The 24,321-nt window shown below is 35.9% G+C and overlaps 1 protein-coding gene across 4 annotated transcripts in view; it reads right to left on the bottom strand.

Moving 5' to 3' along the window:
• Positions 1 to 6,914: 6,914 nt before the first annotated feature.
• The window catches only part of Pcgf5 (polycomb group ring finger 5), a 73,212-nt gene continuing 55,805 nt past the window's right edge, over positions 6,915 to 24,321 (bottom strand). For 2 of the 4 annotated variants that reach the window (XM_013034376.1, XM_013034375.1), the window contains 3 exons: positions 22,570 to 22,659; positions 15,467 to 15,526; positions 6,915 to 8,496 (listed from right to left, as the gene is read on the bottom strand). In XM_013034376.1, coding sequence (XP_012889830.1) covers positions 8,449 to 8,496; positions 15,467 to 15,526; positions 22,570 to 22,659 — 198 coding nt within the window. In that variant the 3' untranslated portion in view covers positions 6,915 to 8,448. Of the gene's footprint in view, positions 8,497 to 15,466; positions 15,568 to 22,569; positions 22,660 to 24,321 lie in introns of those variants that run through there. The other 2 variants (XM_013034377.1, XM_013034378.1) reach the window with 2 other exon arrangements.

The raw sequence follows: 24,321 nt of genomic DNA, 5'->3' as shown, positions 1-24,321 counted from the left end.
TGGGGAGACAAGGGGAATGTTTAAGCTTTCCCAAGGGGGTTCCTAGATTACCAGAACACCTTCTTCTGTGGCTCACGGTTGTGACTAAGGAAGGCTGACCTCCTAATGGTTTTGGAATCTCGCCTTAATGTTCCCTGTGCCCACTCAAAGCTCTCTTTTTTAGAAACAGTTCTTTTCGCAGAACATTTCCCATGGAACAAATGTACATCAATTGGCATGGGATGGCAATCAGCAATCAGCTCCCTATTCATTGAAGCTAGTGACCCAGGGGCACTCGGTACCTGTAAAAAGCGGCTGGGTGACAAAGGTAACACATAGTTCTAGGGAGGTCTGGCCTCACCATTCCTGACCCTTAGGAGCCTTTCAGACACAGTTCTTTCTCCGGAGGGTGCAGATCCCCAGACATAATCTGAGATGATGCTTTTCTGCTCTATGATAAAGGGAAGCAGTCAAGGGAAAGGAGGAATCAAAGAACTTCCATCTTGTGAGGTAGAAGCGCTGGTCCACGCAGGGTTTAACAAAGACTCGCGGAGTTGTAATCGGTTCATTCTTGTGTGCCCCACCCATGCGGCTTTGCCTTAAGTTCATTCCTCAGCCCCAGAGTGGATCTGCTTCCGCTTATCTATCCTACTGCAGTCTGATGGTGCCCTCTTGAGGCCAGGTTTGGGAACTGTGTAACTCACTTTTGCAGCTACAACTGCAAACCCTAGCCTTGCATGTTCCGTTTATTCTCTAGTATATTACACACACACACACACACACACACACACACACACACACACACACACACACACACACTTTCTTATAGGAAAGCACCCAGAGGCACACATACAACCCCAACTACATCCAACAGTACACTTAACTCTGCCCCTACCCCTAATCCCAATACTAACCCTACTCTTACCCCATTAATCCCCTTCCTACCCTGCCCTCTAACACCATCCTTACCTCTAAATCTAATTCTAACCCTACTAACCCCCAACCTACCCTACCACCCTAATGTTCCCTTTCCCCCTTTGACTCTGTTTTCAGGTAGAGTGAGGTTTCCCACGGAGAGTTGCGGGTAAGTGGGGTGGGCGACCATGTTTCGTAGGACAGCCCTTGTGCAAGTAGCAGGGTTTTGCAGGAAGTGCAGGCTCTGGAGAACCTGGCTGTTTGTAGGAGGGGCTAGCCCTTGTAGGAGGGACAATGCTTTGTTTGGAGAAATGGCTTTTGTAGGAAGTGCAAGGTGGAAGGTTCCTAGAAGGAAAAGCAGGGCCCTGCAAAGATCAGGGGGCTTTGAAGGTGGGTAGGGATCTGTAGGAGGGGTGACTTTTAGGAGAGTTTCCTAAGGTTTAGAGCAGGGTTTTGAAGGAATAGTGGGGTTTAGTTAGACGGAATGGGGCTTTGAAAGGACTGTGGCTTTGAGAGGTAATAAATAGAGGGCTTTGTAGGAGCTGCTAGGCCATGTTGTTGCTCAGTGGGGCTAGGTGGAAGGTCTTCATAGTAGGTGCATGCTATTGAAGAGCTATACTTTGGGAGAAGCAGAGAATTGCAGGAAGGAGTAAGGCTTTAGAGAAGGACTTTGTAAGGCAGCAGGATTTGTAAGGAGAATGGCAAAGGAAAAGGGCTTGATGAAGAGAAACGGGTTTGCAGGGAGGGCAGGCATTTGTAGGATATATAAGGTTATGAGAGCACAGTTTGAAAGAACTAGGGTTGTGTTGCTTCTCATTTCTCCTTTTTAGACAGGAGTCTCCATCTGACTTTTATGGTAGTCATCCTGACATCTTCAACTCCATAGCAGGGATCTGAGTGCTCAGTAAGGTTTTACATAGCTTCCAGACAATTCTACGTGCAAATTCCCTAGCTATATGCATTGTTGAGATCTTCAGGCCAAGCCGGAGTGCAAAACCATCTTCCAAATCATTTTAGACTAGCGAGGCAATCAGGGATAAGGCTGGGTTGACAAAACCATTTTTCAAGTGTGACTCATGTTTTCCTGCTTGGGACCTGGCTTCACTATGTCCTCCAGTCTTTTGCACAGTAAACCATGTTCTGTTTTGGCTGATGACAAGTGAGGAGAAGAGTGTGTGTTATTATCCGGGAGCACTTTCATACAAGGTTCCTCAAACTCATTCTACAGCAAGCTTGGGGAAAAGTGCAGCTAAAAGATGGTAGGAAGGTAATCCTGCTGGATCACATTGCACTGAAGGGCCCACCTTCAGGGTTCACTTATAAGTAACAGGATAGAAATACGACTCATTACAACTTTCCAGACTTAGGCCTTACAGGGCCTGCTTTAGCCAGTAGGTGCTCAGTGTGTAATAAACAAAGCCAAATCCTCTAAAAGGCTGAAACAGATGTCTTTCAATTCACCCTGACCTTTCTTTGGTCTTTGTTTACTTTGATTAGTACAATCAGAAATCCTTCAACTCTGTGTGTGTGTGTACCACATTTACCTAAGATGTTCATTGAAAGACTGTCATCTTAAGACCAAATAGCACAAGACTCTATATGAAATGCTCAATAAAACTTGCTAAGGGAATACTACTTCAAGGAGATATTGTAAACTACTACAACAATGTCAGGCTATTAATATTAAATAAATGACAAACAACAAATTATGCAATCAATTTTTTAATAACAAAGATACTATTTTTAACATGGTCAAATATACATGGCTAAGCCCAGATTTAAAAAAAATGTATCTAGCCCAACAATACAATCATACAGCTTTGTACACAACATTCCATAGATCAACAGAAAATACATCTGAGCACAAAAATAAAAAATATGTAAAGAGAATCTCTAAGCAGCATTTTATTTCTGCAAAACAGACATATATTTTGTACTGATTAAATATCTACAAGTGCTTTCCTTTACAAAAATACATATATTCTTAATAGACTAAGTCATTAACAATGACCTGGGAATTCTTTCACTTCAATTTGAATGATTTATAAGCTAAGTTTTACAACCACAAAAAGGTTTTTATTTGTATTAAGATGTTACCACTTTTGACAAAAAGCTTAAAATATTTTATATTTCAAAGTAAAACTAGCAATGTAACTTTATACAATATATGCTATGATAGCTTTATTATGAGGGCTACTCTAAGTAAGAATGATCACTGGTATGTTGTGTTGTCAGATGCAGGAAAGCAGCAAAACACTGGTACTTTCTCCACAAGCTCTTTGTCCTGGACCACAGCTTCATTAAGGACACTTAGACTCCCACCCCTATTCTAAAAAGACACCAAGAAAGAAAACTGCCCCCAAACAATGTTAAGCTGATACTATCACATTTAAATGTATAGAACTCCTGCTCCAGTAGACTGATGAAAAGTTAATTACATAAATTAATTGGTTACTAACTCTATGTTATTCTGGATTAGTTTCCTATTCTACAAAACTCTGTAAGATCAAAGAAAACTAGACCCAGTTTTTCACATATATCTGTTTCACTTCATTTTAGATTTAAAGATAATTTTCAGAGAGTATTTTCTTTTTATCATTTTTTAAATTAATTTTCAGAGATATTTCTGAAAGAATCAGTCTCTTCAGTTTTAAATCATAGAAAAAGGGGGCAGAAAATCATAGAAACTGAGTATATAGATACAACTACATGAATATTTAAAGTAATTATTTTAAAGTTAAATGTCTAATTTCCTGAAGAGGAAATACTCAAGCATTTTAATTCTATTTGAACAAAACAAGGACAGCATATAAACAATTTGTGAGGACTGTGTTAAAGGAGGAGAGTCACTTCGGAATTATCAGAAATTAACTTTGCTTTAAAAAAACCACAAGAAAATTCTGTACTAAATACATTTTTATGACCTTTCAAATTCATGTTTTCCATGAAGATACTGAACTAGGATATCAAGTCAACCCAGCAATGCCTGCTTGTTTGTGCTTTGAAAGGGCTTCTGAGCCTTTAGTGTATTAAATATTTTTCAACTGTCCCATGAACCAGATCTAAGAGACATGCTACATTACTTATTGCTCTCCAAACTTTAGTGATATGTATCTTAAAATAATGGTAACAGTAGTTTAGATATTTTGTGTTTCAAATCTATATAAGTTTTGGCAAAACTCACTCAGTTTTGAAATTCCTACCACCAGTCAGCATCTCGTTGCTAACGAAGTTTAGTTTCCTAGAAAACTCCTTATGACAGAATAATGGGTTGAGGATGTAGCCAGTGACAGAGCACTTGCTTGACCTGGGCATGCAATACAGTGTGCAGCCATTTCTCTCCTGCATGAGGAGGCTTACCCAGTGACCTGTCAGAGAAGACTTTGTGACAAAGGTTTAATCCTAGGGATGATTAAACCCCACAGCATGGACTCCCACAGAGGGCTGGTGTAACAGGACATCTCTCCTGATCTTGTTTTGTGATCCATTTTGTCAAATGTTTTTTGCTATATGGCTAAACAATTCTAATAACAATAAAGTCACTAAAAAGAAACAAGTCAGAGTTGTTTCTTAAGAACAAAAATCCTTATGACAATTTTGCTTTGGAATATAGAAAAAGCACTTATGTAAATCCAGCAAAATGTACTATGTTCTACACAAGGAAGAAGCATATCAGCACTTTCATCAAAGTCTCTCTGCAATAAAATGTCGCATGTTATTAAGAGCCCAGGAGCTAAATAATTAAAATTTATTTTGTACTGCCTCCACACAATAAAAACACTTCTTAAAAATTAAAATCTCGGGGCTGGGAAGGTGGCTCAATGGTAGAGCACTTGCCTTGCATGCCTGAGGCCCTGGGTTCGATTCCTCAGCACCACATAAGCAAAAAGAAAAAAGCCGGAAGTGGCGCTGTGGCTCAAGTGGTAGAGCTAGTCTTGAGCTGAAGAGCTGAGGGACAGCACCCAGGCCCAGAGTTCAGGCACCACGACCGGACCCCCCCCCCAAAAAAAATTAAGATCTCAATTTCAATTTTGTTTAAAAATATGTATTTCTCCAATTTTTCATTTGCTTGTTTCATTTATTTGTTGTGTGTCTCTCTCATATTTGAGGAATTCCTAAGAATTATCAATAATGCAGAAACAGTGAATATTTTTGAGAAGAAGTGTGTTCTGGGTACTGCAAGGAAAACCTCACCAAGAAGATTCACTTCAAAGTCTTTCTTTGGTGATATTTTAGCAAATAATTAAGGTTATTGCCTATACTAACATTAAGTTGTCATCTAAAAAGTCACAACCACTAAACTGTTAAAACTGTCTTTCCAACATGGTTATTAATTTACAGTAAAATATCTTTGGTGATTATCTATATTCTTATGAAAATCTTTTAAAAAGATCACTCTAACTTGCAAGTGCTTATTTAGATATGAAACTATTCATAAGAGATAGGTGCAGATAACTCAAAATTTGTGTAGTAAGTCTACAACAGAAATGCACTTTGCAATGAGGCACTTCTTTTAAATTATCCAATAAAGCTAAACACTTTCACAATATTATACAACATACATTTTTCTCAAAGAATCAGTTTAAATTTAGGTAACATTTGAGTGTATAATATAGTTGATCAAACTCATTACACTGATAAAATGTGGCATATTCCTGTGGGACAGATGTTCAATGAATAAAGAAATAATATTTAATAATAGTTCAGAGACAATACCCAAATTACCCAAATCCCATACTGAACAGTACCTCATCAGTAAATCTTTAATTTCCTCTTGCTGCTTAAGAAGTGTCTTGTTAAATTAGAGAAAGGGCCTTGTTATGATTTCCCTATTAATTAGTGTGATTACTTCAGTTTAAGGTGATATGTAAAAACCATAGGCATTCTTATATCCAAGATTTCTTCACCTTTTTATTTATTTATTTAATTTTTTACTGTCAAGGTGATGTTATTTACCCTTTGATATTTGATTTTTAAAACGAATAAAATCTTTTATGAAAGCAAAGTTCTTTTAGTTTATTTCTTAAGAAACAACAGATGAAAGAATAGCTTAATTTAGGCTTATTTCTGATTTTACAGCTTTAGATAATTATAGGTTACTTATAAAAAGAATTTTTTTTAGCATTCTATATTTAAAAAGCTAACCATAAAAGGCATCTGTACATTTCTTCTATACTAGCTTCTTATAAATTCTATAACCTGATGTAAGGGATAACTAATTGGGAATTTAGTGTATGAATGCAGACAAGCAGTCCCATTCTGAGAAACTCATAGTTGACATAAGAGGTCAGGACAAAGAGTCTATGCTTCTGGCAGCAATACCACATTGTTTATAACATCACAAATTGTGTACCTTTTCCCAAATGATGACTGATACCTTTATTTGTCAGCTTTTAATGTATTTTGGCACATATTCCATTGCACTTCAATAACATGTTATTAACATTAAATGAAGGAAATTATATAAACTCTTCTTAATTCCAGAATTCTTTCCTATATATTCCCTTGGAAAATAGTGGAGTTACATGTGATTGGACAAACAGGCTAAATTTCAAATGATCTTAGATGCAAAACTCATTTATGTCCACAGGTTTTGGCAAGGTATTGGCAAGGGAGCCAGGTACCTAAAATATACTCTCAGTTTTCAGAATGTACTTAGCTCATTTTGAGTTCAGTCAATTAAAATTAACTTCCATATGTAAAACACGATTTTATATGATAGTGACAAATGATAATAACTTAAAATTCTTAGGAATATCTAGGAACTAGGTTTCACAGCAAAATAAAATTTTAAAGCAAAGAATTCAGTTTTAAAGAATTAAAATTTGCCTGTTAAATTTTGTTTGTGAACCCTTTCAAGAACACACAGTTTAACAAAGTGAGTTTCATAAGTACTGCCAAAACCTTCAGACGTCAGAACAGAAAACTTCAAATTTTTCTGAATTGTTCAATTCAGAAAAGATATTTCCAAACTTTCAGCCTTTTATATTACAAAATACATCAAAATTGAGCTGCATGTGTATGTTTTACAATGTTTTATTTCTATGAAGCATCTTGATATCAGAAGGCATTACTCTGTGATACATTTTATTCTAGAACATAGCCTAAAGCCATGTATGCAGTGTCACTGCGCTCATGTCAGATTTCTAAAGCAAATAGTTTTCATTTCTCATTTCCAAGACTCTTTTCTAAGTTTCAGAGGTTAACTTGTTTCAAAAAATTGATAGAGCAATTTTCAAAGAGGTCTTTGAAAACAACTACACATTTTAAGAGGTTTATAATGAAGTTTTTCATGTAATTGAAAATAACCATACTTTGGCTTGCAGACTAATTTCAAAATGAATGAAAGACTTAGCAAAATCAAGGACATTATCATAGCTCTGACATTTAATGAAGCCATATATAAAACAACAATCCCACTTTCCCCTGATTACTACAGTATCTAAAATAAAGTACCACAAAACCATTAATTTTGGCTAGCATATTCATCTACTATGCTGCAAATTATTCTATTTTATGCATCTGGTTTGGAAATGTGATAGGTAACAAGTTTAATCTACAACTGCGTTGAGACTTTTGAAATCCACAAAATAGCTAATGTTATCTGCTCTAAAAATCCTAATATTTGAAAACCCTCATATATCACCTTCTGGATGCCACAAGGACACACATCTAAGGCCAACTTAAAAACAAGGTATTCATTAAACGACAGCAACAGTGTAACGACACACCTATAAAACAGGCTTACAGTGAGGTGCATGGCGACGCACCCACTTGTCATAAGGCATTATGAAAGATTAACCTTACCTAAAATGTAATCAGCTGCCAACAATTCAAATGGTTGTGAATCTATCTTCAAGTGTATAAGAAGTCACACCCCATTTTCTACCTGGAGGGCTAACAGGCCTTCCTTGTGCAATTGGTAGACTACACACAGAGAAGCTTAGAATGTGTACAATAATGATGTGATCTCAGGAATAATTGGGATTCTTCACAAAAGGACTTGTACACTCAAGAATAAACTACTTTTTTACATGAAAAGCTTCCAAGAATAGGGTAGTGGCTTAGAAACCACTTTTCTTAATGTATTCCCATACAAAATAATTTCCAGGTATAATTAGTAGGTTCCTGTACAGTACTCTCTTTAAACAAGAATTAATAAAATAGTTAAGTATGTGAAAATTGCAACACCACAAAGACTGAGCCATTTTACTAGTGTAATTAAACATTAGAACAATCTTGGAACGGGCAAAGCAAAATATTCAGAAGGCTGAATCATGGCTGCACATCTGTCTGATTTCAGTCATGACTGGCACACTGTGAGACAACACAAATACCTTACACAGATGGTTCAGTAGCAGAATGGCACTTGGTTTGCATTTAATAGAAACATGAATGCAACTGACAACTTACAGAGATAGACAATGGCCTTATTTGCATGCCAAAAATCTGATTGTGTCCCTCCAGTCCACACACCGTTTTTTCACTGTGCAATCTGTCGACGAGTAAACAAATAGTGCAGGATTCATTTCAGTCAAATCTAGGCTCCTTGGTCTAACCGAAATCAATTCTTGGTCGATACTGCAATACCATAGGGTATGACTATAAAATAAAAATAGTGAACAGACTATGTTAACATAAAAGCAATACAATTTACATACAAAAGGTAATACCTTTTAAATATTCTTTTTAGAGTTTGAGGTTCTAATTTATAATATTCCTAGGTACTGGTAGTGATTTCGATAGTAAGGTGTCATTTAAAATGTAAAGGTATCACTTTTAACATTATTTCTTCTGATTGCCATTACTTTTCTTGAATCAGTCAAGTTTTCGCTAATACACTAATATACACCAGAGATCAAAGTTCAAATGCCTACAGACTTCATACACTGAGTATGTGACCAAGGTGAGAGAGAGGCAGGGCCTGGGAAGGACCACAAGCTATGTGCACTCCTTTCAGGTTTAACAAGGATATGGCTTGCTGGATTCTCCAGGGCTGGTGAGAACTACTGACACATTCACAAGAGACCCATTTTTGAATCTGTGAAACTGGAGTCTGCACAAGCTACCATGCTTACAATTCTTTTTAGCATTAACATTTATTTCAATGGTCTTTTATAGAATTAGAATACAAGCAACTGTTACATGAAATGTTTAGGTCCTTGCCTCCTTTCAATAGATAGTTGATGCCATTAAATATTGAGATCTATTACACAGTATAATTAAAAGGTACCATGCACATGGCTACTATAAAGAACCTAAGAGGAAAGAATTTCCTAGAAGGTCTATGTCATGCCACTTGTGCATTTATTTTGACCTTTGTTTTCCCTTTCCCTATGCAAACCAAGTAGCAGTCAGAAAGGGTCTGGAGAAGCAATCATTTTCCTTTGCTGCAGGTTCCCGTTTTAAAATCAGTTTCAAGGAACTTTTCTGGTATTAAGAAAAAGGCTAAGGGCTGGGAAGGTGCTCAGTGGTAGAGCACTTGCCTTGCACACATGAGGCCCTGGGTTCAATTCCTCAGCACCACATAAGCAAAAAAAAAAAAAAAAAAAAAGCTGGAAGTGGCGCTGTGGCTCAAGTGGTAGAGCGCTAGCCTTGAGCTGAAGAGCTGAGGGACAGCGCCCAGGCCCAGAGTCTAGGCCCCATGACCGTACCCCCCTCCCCCCCCCAAAAAAAGGCTGATCTCTTCCCCCGATGTCACTGAGTTGCTTGAAAGCTCCAGTGTGTTCAAGATTTGGCTTTGCTCACTGCATAGTGATCCACCACCATAACACAGCAAGGCATTACTTCTGGAGGTAAAATAAGTACAAATACTGCTTTACGAGAGGGGCTGAAGACCAATCCATGCTCTCTCTACCATGATGACCTAGCACTTGGAATTCACAAAACTGCTATAGCAGTGGATAAACACCAAGATCATCCTCTCCTTCCCTGGTTCTGAGCTCAGGCTTAGTGTTGGTTGGTGCTCTGCCACTTGAGCCAGGTCTCCAGCCCAGCTTTTTTCCTAGTTATTTTGGACATAAAGTATCAATGGACTTTTCTGTTTGGGTTGGCTTCAAACTTGTGATCCTCCTGATCTAAATCTCCTGAGGAGCTTGGATTATAGGTGTGAACTACTGGCGCAGGCCCAAGATCATCTTTATGTTCATACGTGGAACTGTCCTGAGTCTACATATGTCAAGTTTGTAGAGGCCTTTTTCTGAGTTCCAAATTACCTAATAAAGTTTGATGACAAGAAGAAATTAGGGGCTTGGGTAGACCTGTGCAGAAATAGTTGAGAGAAAAGACTATGAAGTGTGTAGTTGTGAAGCGTATAAGGATTATGGCAAAATCATTCAGGCCAAGGATGTTGTCAAAGAGTAGGTCAAATACATGAAATGACCATATAAAAATCTGGCTCATTAAAAATGGGCTCAGGCAGGAGCCAGTGGCCCATGCCTGTAATCCTAACTACTCAGGAGGCTGAGGATGGTGGTTCAAAGCCAGCCCAGGCAGGAAAGTCTGTGAGACTCATCTTCAATTAACTACCAAAAGACCAGGAGTAGAGCTATGGCTCCAGTAGTAGAGCACTAGCCTTGAGTACAAAAGCTCAGGGACAGTGACCAGGCACCGAATTTAGGCCCCCGGACCAGCAAAACAAACAAGTAAAAATGGACTCAGATAGCCCCTAATACATCTTTATCTTAGTGAACACAAAAATTTAGTAGGGCAAAATTTCCAATTCTTTCATGTAGTTAAAAGGGTCACACTGAGATCCTAAAATCTTGAATTTGCATACTGAATTTACATATTGAATTTACAACTCAATGTTTCAGCTCAGGACAGGACTGGAGGGTAGGAATAATCACATCCCAGGTTGAGCTCTGCCAACTGAAGGAAGGTGCCACTACTAGCTTTCTAAGGGGTACAGAAAAAAAGTCTTTCTCTCATGGTCTCCATTATCTTAAATTATTCTGATTTTAATTTTATTAATTTCATTCTGCTCCTGCAGAATCAGATTATGTGGAAGAAAGGTACATACAAAAAATTCTTCATTTTATAATACTCTCTGGGTGTTTCTGAAGCTCATTAATCTCAGACCACTAGCAGCTATAACTTAACATAACTTCACCAATAACCATTCCAGCTCTCTCCAACCCACAGGTATAACTTGTGTTAGAAAATATAAATCATATACATGGAAATATCTACCTCCCATTACACATGAAAGAAGAAGGAAGTCAAATGACTTGGCTGTCATTGGCTGGAATTTTCTCAGTTTTTGAGTAAGATAATTTGATTTTTTTTTCTTCCAAGAAACAATCTGTGTTTGTTCTATGGGTTAGGTTTAATTTTACTGAAATGTGGCAGAATACTAAAACCTCTTAAGATATACTTCAAGTTCTATTTGCTTTTTAGTTGCTTTCTGAATCAGTAAATGAACAACATTTACTATGGTGGAATACGCATATTATTATCTGTGTTAAGTGATCGTACTGAATGGACCTACATTTCATAGAGTTTCTTAGTCCTAAAAAATCTCATTTGTGTAATAAAAACCAAGTATAGAGATTTTCAAATATAACAATGTTAGGAAATATTACAGGTATCTTCAGTGGTAGACTGTTGCTTCTAGTTTGTTCTTTACAGTTTCATACTAACTTTGTCTAGGCAGGCCCCTAATCACCTTCAGAACAGTTGAACCATAGGCATGTACTCTGATATCCAGGTCCTTTGTTTTATTTAAACAAATTAACAAAAAAATAACTGGACTCATGCTAACAACCATGTCTTTGGCAAATAAGTAGTCCACTTGAAATTCCACACATGTATTTCTATACCATTTAATGCATTGTTGAATGATCATTTTTATTATTTTTTGCAGGTAAATTATTTATAATAGATAATGCCAATTTTTAAGCAATAGAATGTTAATAGGTTACATACATATATTATGGTTTTAAAGTTCACATAAAAGGTTTTTAATGGCTGCATATTACACTGTTAAACGAACCATAAGTTGACTATCTCTTTTTGCAGTCTATTTGAATTTATTCTATTTTTCATAAATTGATTTTGGTCCAAAGATCAAGAGGAACTACTAGTTCAAGCAACAGACACATTTATAAGGCTTTTAAATAAACACTGCTGCACTGGTCTTCAATAATTGTTTTTTTTGTATGAGTGCCTGCTACTCTAGTGCCTTGTCAATAATAAGTACTATTATCATACTCCCTCTTAATTTGGCAACTTAATAGAGAAAATGGTATTTTATTTCTTTTTCATTTTTGATTTCTAAAGACATTCATCATTTATATATGCTTAATAGCCAATTGCATTCCACTTTTAATGGGGGGGAGGGTTAACTTACTTGGTCACGTGCTGTTCATTTTTCCGTGCAAAGTTAGGCTTGTCTTATAGATTTATACAAATTCCTCATGTATTAACAACATCAATCTAACATACACTGTAAATATCTACTTATGAGATTCTTACTTGGTACCTATCAATATGAACCAGTAATTCAGTCTTTTCTTTTACATTAAACGAAAAGTGAAAGACCATGCCCACTACAAAATCAGTTCTTCAACTATATTTTCTTGCTGTTATGATTTCATTTTTAATATATACTGCTTTAAACCAACAGAAACTTAAGTGAGGCATTGGTTGCCACAGTTTTGGTACAATTCATGAAAACAAGCTCAGAATTGCCTTTTTTTTTTATGTTGTCTTCCATCCCTGGCCTCCTTGCCATTCTCCAACAATCAGAAAAACCTACAGCTGAGCGCTGCAGAGTTGTTTTCTTAAGTGCCCTACACCACATATTAACATGGCTACATCTCTCACTTCCTTGTGACCAAAACACACCATATATCCAAGAGGGAGGCTTCCTTTGGGTACCTTACAAACTATTTGTCTATTTTATATTTTCTTCCAACATTAAAATTTACTTGCCTGATTTTTGTCTGCTACAGCCAGAGTGTAAGTTCCACAAGATAAAAGACTTGTACTCATTTTTACTTCTATATCCTTGGACTAGAAAGGTGGACCAGTACTTGTTAAATGAATTTTTTTCTCCATTAATGTGAAATACTATCTTTACAGATTCATATGTACATTAGAGGTATTCCTATTAAAGGTATCACTGGACTATTCTTTATCCTCGTATATCTACTGAGCTATTCTTTATCCTCGTATATCTACTGAGCTATTCTTTATCCTCATATATCTACATGTAAGTTAGAACCTGATTTCTAACTATAATAACACAGTTTAGTGTGTGGTGGTGCTTGTGTCTACTTATCAATCACTTTAAAAATGTCTTTCCTGATGATCTTTAGAATGACTTTTTTCAAGTCAAAAAAGAATCTGGTAAAAGTATGTTTGGATTTACATTTAACTTCATAATTTAATCATGAGGAGAACTAACATTTCTATCCTTTTCAATATACTATTTAAATTTCTTCTGTGTGAAGTAGAATTTTACATACACACAAGTAGGCCTTTGTTCTTAGGAAATACATGCTAAAATAACTACTGATCAGTTTTCCTGATATGTGATTTATTTTTAAATTGTTCCACAAAAAAATCCCCAATCCAGATGCATATAAAGAACATAATAAAAGAAGGAAATGGCAAGAGGAAGAGAAAATATAGTGAAATGTTAAATAATCCAGTTAAAAATATTTCTTGAAATAACTGTTTCAATCATTTGTTGTTGTTGATCCAAAAAACTTCAAAATAAGAAGCTGATAGAGAAAAATCAGTACTTAACATTGAGTTTTATCAAGTACCTTTTCAATATCTACTGCTGGTTTTCACTGTGTGTAAATAAAACATGGGCCTGTGTCTGCCTGTCTACCGACTACCACTATCTTTGCACAAAATCAAGCTGTTCTAGCATTTCTGATAAAAATTCTACTAGGTCTTGGTTTGTTATTATCATTACTTGTTGTCTGATAATAGGATTTGAACTTGCTATCTGATGTTTGCTTTTGCTTACTGGCTGGTGCTCTCTATCCAAGCAATACCTCCACCCCTTGTTATTCTTTTAGTATGTTAGTGTATTATTAACCATCTTGCATTTATATCAATAATGAAATTTAGCACTAGTTTTCTAATTCAGAATCCCTTAGTTTTTGCTATCATACTTAAGTTGTCTTTGTGAAATACATTTGGAAGAATGCTAAGTCAATTTTCTTACAAGACTATTATCCATAAAAATTGTTGAAAACAAAAAAAGGAAATCAGGGTAAGTTAGAAATTTTGTCTTACTCTAGTTCTTTAAAATTTAGGATCAGAGTTTAAGAACATTTTTATTCCACTACCCACCTATGCATGGGTTTGTCAGTATGATTCACCATCCACAAACCAGTCATGAAGCTTATAGCTGAAGTACGTATTTACTTCAAATTTTATGAATGTCACTAGCTCTACTAAATTACTGCTTACCCTTTGCCCTTATCTGTGTAATGCAAGAAGGATAATACACTTTCCTAAATGATTTTTTTCTTGGCTTTTGTAGTTCTTATATTAGCTTACTCCATTTCAAAGAAACTAAGACTTAAATATTATATACCAAAAGGCTGTCATTGTAACGAGACATTCTCAAATGACCAAAATATTGAAAGAAATTTTAGATAAAATGGTAATTTTTTGATTAATTGAAGTACTCTTTTAATTCTAAAATAGATTAATTTTTTTCCCAATCTCCAAATCACAACACTGAAGTTTACTAGTTAAAACTGTTTCACAATTTCTTATTGGCTATAAGAAAATAAGACAAGGACTATTTTAATTTCTGGAATAAGAGGAACAAGGGATAGCAGAGGTAGGAATCTTATTTTCTGCCAAGAGTCATTTGTGTACTTATAACATCATTCAGGGACCATGCAAAACAAATAAAACCAGACCATTCAAAAAGAAGCTTACTGAGAAACTTGGTGATTGTCTAGTTATTCACCAAATGATTTATACTATATGTGTATAGCCTGCAGAGATTAGGTTGTGTATAGATCATCTCTGTACCAAACAATAATGCTTACTATACTGTATTTAGCCTCATCTTTCCAAATAATAATGTATTTTTATTAGATAAAACTTTCCTTAGATACATATTCAGGTTTTCCTGGTATATCACTAAACAGCTCATTGTCATTTTATTTTTAAGAGGCACAAGTCAGTTAGGGCTTATAATGAATCTCTTGCTGCTACTTAGAGCTAACTAATCCAGCATTTCATCTGACTCTGACAGAGGAATGACTCACTTGAAAAGTATTTACACAAAGAAGATAACCTAATCCAATATGGCTCAGAGATTTCTTTGGGACTGAACTTAGTAATTACTATAAGTTCCTGACACATAAGTAATGAATTTATCACATATAATTTCATTTTTTTAGTTCAGTACAATTAACAAGTCAATTCAGGAGAATTAAAATAATGGGAAACTTAAGAGTATTTAAATTTTGAAAAATAAATAAAACTGACATTAGTTTTACCAAGTGACATGCCTGAGGAGCTCGAGTTTGGGGAGAGAGCAATCACTGCAGGCATGGGGACGGGCATATGTACCGTCGTGAGTGCCTCTTACCTGATACAAAGGGCCATCCTGAGAGCAGACTTGCGAAGCTGAGCAGTTCAGACACCGAAACTGCGGAGGAGACGAACTCATCAGATAAGAGGCATCCACAACTGGACACATATTTAAAACTGATTATTTAAAATAGTTCAATGTCAAACATAAGAGTTAACATGATTAATTTTAAATAACACTTTGAGAAAATGGCAGGGCTTGTTTTTTTTTTTAAATAGATGGTTTGAACTAATTTTAGCATCTATCTATGGATTTATTTAATGCTCTGCAAATACCTAAAGAGTGGCTTGCTCTTTCCATTTCTTTGTCAAATATCACTTCTTGGGAAATCCTCACCTATTAGTACATGGGGACCCTTCTTTCTCCTATCCCTTCTTGATATCAGTCTCTCCTAGGTTTCCCCAAATGACCCATGAAAGAGTACTGTTCAAGATCAGAGCTATGGGTGAGCATCAAGTTCACACATCCTATAAGGGATAGTGCTCAGATTCAATTCTTAGTCTCCATATTAATTATAATAGAATTATATTATAAGTTCCTGGAATCTATTCCATATTCATGTAATTTTATTGGTTAAGGCCCAGAACTAGCACATGGTAGCCATTCCATGAACATTTTCTAAGTAAGTCAATGAGTTAAAACTACTATGTTAAACATACTAGGAAGTTTCATTTGCAAATTCACTGCCTTTTAATAATTAAACTACCTCACATTTAAAGAATTAACTCTAATTCTGATTTTTAAAATATACTGCACTTGTGTTGATTTAATTATAATGGACTACAAAATGTTACATTTATATTTTTAAAAATTTTCATGATCTTCAAACTAGAAAAAACAACAATGAAAAATTAAATGCATTAAAAAAGTGAGCTGTAACTTAACCAGGAAATTTCTAAATTACTAGAGTTTAAAAGATATATGCTGAAATAGTATACGACATTTTCCTATTCTCGAAAATACTTCAACAATTTTTTGTCTAGATGTTAGCCCTTGATTTTTGTGTCCAGTGCTCATCCACATGCTGTAAGGCATGCTCAACAGCGATCTTTAGTGACCTTTTCCACTCTCTTGGAAGAGTCCCCCATCTCTGGCCCATCAGAGTTTGCCTAACTATAAAGTTGCAAAAATCATGCAATAGGAATACAGAGTTAAGGAGAAAAGAGACAGTCCTTCCTTCCTTCTATCCTTCCTTCTGTCATTCCTTCCTTCCCAACCTTTCTTTATTTTCTGCTAATCTCCCTTATCAAGAATCCGTACCAAAGTGGGATCTGATTTATTTTGTAATCCCACACTCTAATTATGTAGCTGCACAAGTCAGAGGAAGTCAGTAGTGACCTACCATGCTTCCTAAAACTCTGTTATTCAAAGGATGGCCCAAAGATCCTGGGGAATTTGCTAGAAATGCAGACTGATAGGCTTATCCAGACCTACTGAGTCAGAATTTTACTTTACCAGAATTCTCAAATGACTTATATTTGCATTCAAGTTTGAGAAATACTTTTTTTTTGGTTTGGTCATGGGCTTGAATTTAGGGCCTGATGCTGTCCCTAAGCTTTTTTGCTCAAGGCTAGTACTTTATCACTTTCAGCCACAAATCCACTTCTGATTTTCTGGTGGTTAATTGGAGATGAGCATTTCACACATTTTCCTGCCTTGTCTGGCTTCCAACCTCGATCCTCAGATCTCAGCCTTCTGAGTAGCCAGGATTACAGGCTTGAACCACCAGCCTGTGGTGAGAAATGCTATATTAGTTATTTTTTTCTCTCCTACTAATAAGGAATAAGTCAATAACAACCTCGAGCTTAAGAATATTGAAATGGCAATAGTTATGAACTAAAAATATCTCCCTGTTTTGACTCCTAAAGAAAAGATTTTTCAGAGTTGTATCATGATAGAGTCTCAGGTCCAGATAGGGCAGTGAGTCCATAGAAAAGCTGCTAAACCCACAGTGGAACTACCCTAGGATAAAAGAAAACAGTGACACAGAAGCTAGAAGGTACAGGACAAATGCTTCACTACTGGAGAATTGGGAGCAAAACTAATTCCCCGGGGGATTCTCAAGTAGGAAAAGGAAAGCTCTAAACATGGAACAGCCTTGTCTGAGGCAAAAGACTCATAGGGTAGTGGTGGTACCCAAAACAATGAGGAGAGAAAACTGCAGGTTTACTCAGTCATAGCTGAAGACAGTGTAGAACAGGAGAGGAGACAGTGCACAGAACTGAATAATACGAAAAATTGCAAAGATGTCAATTCCAAGCCAAAGCAACGTAGACATATACTGCAACACAATCACAATCCCATTAAAAAACACTTCTGAAAGTAGACGTGTTGATTCATCCAGGGAAGCTTGGGTGTAAGGATTGTTGAGTTCAAGGCTAGCCTGCGATGCATAGTGAGACCTTGTCTCAAAAAAAAAAAAGCCACAAATGAAGAACAATAATAACAATAAACCAACCAAACTCAAACAGCCAAAGATGAATCTAAGAGAATGAGTGAAAATACCCAGTTAATAATTATAGTGAGTTTTTTCCAAATAGGCACTAATACTAACAGACACTGATAGTAATACTAATAATACATAATACACATGATGACTCAACTGAAAAGGCACAAATATTTCCTTCATAAGACATGTTAATTTGCACTTTATGCAAACTTCTTCCCCCTAAAATGGACAATTTTCATAAATGCTATATAATATATAATGCTAGTTCAGAGTAATCCTTGCTCAAAATAATAAAAGAAAATGTCCAGAGACATACATATATATGTGTATGTGCATATACACATATACGTATATATGATATTTATAGATAATGGTGACATCTCAAAACCTTGAGGTAAAGTATGGAACAATTCAATAAATTGTATTTCTGATTAAAAAGTCACTAGGACAAATTAAGAGTTATTGTTATGAATATATGTGAAAAGAAATCAATCTCAGGTGGGTTAAAATGTTTAAGATAAAAAGTACTAGAGGAAAAACAAAGTAATAGACATGGTCAAAAATTTAGGAAACTAGCCAACCAAAGCCCAGGCAGAGTTAGTCAGCAATGCCTACAGGTAGCATTCTAGTTACTTGTTGGCAACAGATTGCAGGAGTGGGAGAAGATGGGATCACACAAGTACGCTAGTAGTTACGTACCTAAGAAATAAGATTGCTTTACTACTAATGCCGCATTTGTCCATGTTAAAGCCTCTGTCCATCTCATGCAACATAATAATCTGTACTTACTAGAACCTGAGCCAGAATTCAAAAGAAGATTAACAGAAGTAATGAAAAAACTGAGATTCAAATGAAGGAAATTGTCTTTAGGCTATGTTTTGTGTAATTATATATTACTTTCAAACAGAAAATTTCCACTAAATCTACCTTTTTTTTTTGTTGATTGTGGGATTTGAACACCAGGCCTGGGTGCTGCCCCTGAGCTCTTCTGCTCAAGACTAGCACCCTACTACTTTGGGCCACAACACCACTTCTGGATTTCTGATGGGTAATTGGAGATAAGAATCTCATGGACTTTCTTGCCTGGGCTGGCTTTGAAACACAACCCTCAGATCTCAACCTCCTGAGTAGCTAGGATTACAGGCAAGAGCCATCAGTACCTGGCTTAAATCTACTTTTGAAATATAGTACACATTTATTCTGGGCAGGCTCTAGCTGCTAGAGATTCATGAGTGAACAAGTGAAAATTTTAGTTGGGGGACAGATAATAAACATATAACTCAGAGGCATAATGCGTCATATAGTACAACACACTGTGGGAAACAAAGAGGCATGGAAAGGAATTAAGGATGCTGGTAGGAATAGGGACATCAGAGAGCTTCTTGAGAAGGTGACACAGAAGCACAATTACTTAAGTGAAGAGGCACAGCAAGCTGGCTGGATGAATAACTCAGGGAAGGCAGTGCAAGCCAGACATACTTGAGAAAGCCCAAAGACCACTGTGGCTGGAGAACATAAGCCAAGGGAGAGGAGAAGAGAAGAGAGAGAGGAGAAAAGAGAGGGAAGGAAGGGAGAGAGAAGAAAGAGAGGGGAAAGAGAGGGAGAAAGAGGGGAGAAAGGGAGAGAGTGGGAGAGAGAAGGGAGAAAGAGGAGAGAGGAGAAAAAAGAGAAGAGAGAGGGAGGGAGGGAGAGAGGAGGAGGACATGGCAAGAGAGGGAGAGGGGGGAGATGGAGAGAGGGAAAACAGACTATCTGTGCAATGTTATATGTATGATACCAGGCCTTATGTTTTCACTTCACTCTTTGCTCACAGCTGTTGCTCTACCAATTGAGCCATTCCGCTAGTACAGCATTTTACTGGTTAATTGGAGAGATGGAATCTTCAAGACTTTCTGCCCAGGCTGATACTCCAGGTTTCAGCCTTCTAGCTGGCAGGACTTCAGCTTTTAGCTAAGTGATAGTGAACTCTACTGAGATTGGGGCAGAGTAGTAACATGTCTTCTGACTGTAGAACAGAGAATGGAGAGCTGGTGAGGAAGGATGAACCCAAAAGGAGACTTCAGGGTAGCTGGGACCAGAGTGTTAAGATTGTGATTATAGTATTTGGACCCTCTCTTCTCCTTCTCCTATCCCTCTTCCTCTCCTCTCTTGGTCTCCTCTCTCCCACCTCTGGTAGTACTCAGGATCTTGGGTTTGTTAGGCAGGTGCTATGTCACTTGAGCCGCGCCCCAGCCTGGAGCAACCAATCTCAACACTTCTGGGACTTGGAAGACTGGACCAATGAGGAGTGGAAGTTGACATCCAAAAACAGATTCAGTGTGAGAGGTGGTAATTTTTCTTAGTACAGTTTCTACTTGGATGATAAAGCATAAGATTTATAATGATCTTACAATTACTGAGCTAGTTTTTGAACTAATAAAGTATCTCCCCCCAAGAAACAGAATTGAAATTATTCATAAATGTGTGATCGGAAAAGCAATCACAGTAACAGATGAGTTAGCTGATATTCTATTGATAGAAAAATTCTATAAATTAGTGTTTCATAGCTTTGACAGTAAAATAACACAGTGTGGGTAATTTTTCAGCAGGGATCTGGAGGAGGACAGGTGAGTCCTGGCAGAGGTCACAGAGATGACTATCTTATCTCTTGAAATTTAGGTAAACCTATTCATAGTGATTTCCAGCAAAGTATACTGAAATGCTATCAAAGAAGGCTAAAATTATATTCACTACAATGTTAATCAGATGTGTAATATTGAAATATCCATTCTCCCAAGGACACCAAGTTTACTCTCTGCAATTTGTACCTGAAATATTTTGATTGTAAATATTAAATGAGAGTAATACATATACAACCCTTAGTAAAAATAAAATAAGACATATTTACCAAATACAAAGACAAATATCTATGTATATTTAATATACATACATATAATTACATACACACATATATTTTTTTGCTGGTCCTGAGGCTTGAACTCAGGGCCTTGGTGCTGTCCCTGAGCTTCTTTTTGATCAAGGCTAATACTCTACTACTGGAGCAACAGCTCTACTTCCAAATTTTTCTGGCTAGTTTTGAACTGCAATCCTCAGATCTGTCTCCTGAGTAGCTAGAATTACAGGCATGAGCCACCAGCAGCCAGCTGACAATTATATAAAAGCAAAGCAAAACAAAACCCTAAAAAGTGATTTGATGAGATCTTTAGAACATTCAACTAGTTGGTGACAGATACTAGAACACAAGTTCCTTCCTGGTCTTGCTAGGGGATAAAGCTTTCAGCCTCACAAGGAAGTCTTTACCCACAGGAGAATCAAACAGGGAGAAAAAAATGACTGAAGTGTTAGGTGCCTTATTATTATTATTATTATTACATATATCAGGATATTTCTTCTGAAAAGTAATCAAATATTTTACCAGAGCAGCATAAAAGTTTTGTGGTTTATTTTGTAATAGTCTTACAAATGTTTACATTCAATGTAAGTATGTTTTTGAACTACTGAACATGGCAGCCCTCATTTTATCTATATTCTACACTATCTATTGTTAGGGGAGGTAATATTTCTTAATTTTGTGTGATATTTCAATGTACATTTCCAAGATGTACTAAAAAAGTTTATTGAACAGGATCATCAAATTAGAGTATAAAATGTATGGATATGTAACAGTGAAGATAAGAAATATAAGCTAAAAACAAAATTCAGAGTTTAAGCTATGACCCATTGTACCATAAGAACAACAACATCCTAAAGCCTAATAAAGTCAACTTGAAAGTTCTCTAGTTTGACTTTCTAACCAATCATCAGTAAGATTTATTCATGCACTCAAATAACAAGGAAAAATTTTAGCAACATTCCTACAGTATTCCTTACTCCTACATATGTAAATCATACAATACCTGTGCCTCAAATTTCTCTAACATCTCACGTACCTAAGTCAAGTATAAACAAACTTAGAATTATCCTGATTACAGATATAGTTTAAAGTACAAAAAATTCTCTTTTAAAATAGCTTTTCTCCTTTGAATAATTTCTTCCACATTGCTAGGACCTAAAGGAATAAACCAAATCTGCGTCAGAAACTCCTGTAAGTTCACTTACCCTCCAGACTAATTTTACATTTTATACTTTTCGATGTAAAAGAGGTACCTGAAAAAAAGATGATCCTGACTCTATCTCATCTGTGTTCAATGTCACAGCCCCAAATAAGAATTCTCCTACAAACCATTAGTGGTATTAACCAGAGTAGAATTTAAGTGTACCTGCTCCCCACCTGCCCCCACACCTGCCATTCCATAGTCTTTTAAGTTTTTATTAGTCATAGGGCATTAAAGAGATGTGTCATCTTCTCTGTCTTGATGTTAGCAGAATCCTGAACATATTTTGATATACTTTAAATTTACCTTCACAAAACAAAGCCATACTTACTGGACCAATTGTACTTGGACCAATTTTCAGGTTACTGGGAGAAACCAGGGAAGCAGTTTCTTCTTCTAAGCATGTTCGCTTTATGTTATTTTTACTTTGTTTTTAATAGTTATTTTATATATATATATATGTATACACACATATACATATATACATATATAATTAGCATATATAAGTGGCACATATATAATTCTATTCAAATAATATAAGTAAAAAGGCAATTTACGTTTTCTCCTCTCAGTCGCCATCTTGTCATATAGATGAATTCCATAGTATGATCCTTTCCCATAATTTCACCATTGCACAGCACATCCAACTTTAAAAAGAATAGTTATATTAACATAAGTAATTTTGAATTTACTGGTATCATGCATTTTTAAAAATCCAAATAGAACGACATTAGTACATTATTGTAAGTAATATTGGAAATGTTTCTTTTTCCCAGATTAACAATTTAGGTTTAAGTAACATGAAGCATTATTTTCCCATACACACTTAAAGTTCATCTACCTAACTTATAAGTGCAGTATCAAAGTTCACGTCTTAGGATAGCCTTCAAATTTTAGCCATGAATTATGGCTGGGACTGCCCCTTACTTAATTAGTAGACTATAGTAAGCTCACAGTTCCTCAGTTCTTTTGGCTTCTGAATTTATTTGCTAGAATATTTTTGACTTCCCAAGATGGAATTTTTCTCATTAGTTTGAGTCCAAAGAGGATAATGAGTAAGGATATGGTGGTTTATGCAGCCTTTGAGACAGACACATAAAAACGTTCAGTAGTTACTAGCAGACATTTAGCAGAATGTACAGGTCTGTATATTCTAGACTAAGTGGTCTCCCTAGCTTGCTTACATAATACCTACAGGACCCTCTTTCTACCTTGTATAGAACCTCAAAAACATTGTACTTATAAAATGCCACTTTGCTCTCAGTTATGAGCACCAAACAAATCTTTAAGAAGGCTACAGGCACTTTGTTTACAGTTCACTAATATGACAAAGCATATTTAGAAAATGTTTATCATAAATTTCCATAAATAAAATAATATTGCAGTACTCCAGTTATTAAAAGTAACTGGCAAAATTTCATTTGAAGTGTGGAGAAGGAAAAAAAATAAGTTTTAAGTTATTCTGGATCTGGCTGACAGAATTACAGTTTTGAACTTTAAGTCTAAAATGAATAGCATCCTAATTGTATCAGATATATGAAATTATTGATCTTCTGATGATTTATGCTACATATGAACTTCAAAACACTTCCCAGATATTGTTTTAATAACTCTTAAAAGCAGTGAATAACTTTTTTTTCTTATCTATAAATTCACAAGCAAAGAAGCAAGGGTTCTTACTTTTTTACTTACACTAAGCTGTGTTATTTTTCACATTTTTTTCTAATATAAAAATCTGTGATGTCTCTGGAATCTTTTTAAATTTGTAGGCACAAATCATAACAAAAGTTTTAACCCAGACTAATTAGTTATCTGAGAGAAATGTTAAGTTCAAAATAGAGATGTTCCTTACACATAGGCTTCTTCTCTGCCAATGCCTTTGTTCAAATACTATTTCTCTTATGATGTCTATTCTTGACATTCATAGTCATTAATGTCATTGCAAATATACCAGAAGAACTATGCTTCATTTGATATCTTTCTTTGTACACAAAACCAGATCTTGTTTTTGCTATTTCAGATGCTACTATTAAAACCAAGGGGGAGGAAGTGGAAGCTAATACAAGTTCTAAGTTTGTCATCTGGGCAGGTGAGAAATGACAGCCATATTTCATCACTATGTCACTAGTTTCTTCACTAAGATCATAAACATTTTCTGAAATGTTTCTGCTGTGATCTATATTAGAGTAATTTGCTTCTTCTATAGATAAAATGGACAACTGTATTTGTGTAGATGAAAAAGGCTTTACATAGGGCCAACCAACAAACTTTTTGCACACATGGAACTGAATATGAACACCTATGAAACA

This window comes from Dipodomys ordii, unplaced genomic scaffold, assembly GCF_000151885.1.
Source record: "Dipodomys ordii isolate 6190 unplaced genomic scaffold, Dord_2.0 Scaffold188, whole genome shotgun sequence".
Classification (NCBI taxonomy): Eukaryota; Metazoa; Chordata; class Mammalia; order Rodentia; family Heteromyidae; genus Dipodomys; species Dipodomys ordii.
This window is presented reverse-complemented; position numbering and strand designations above follow the sequence as displayed.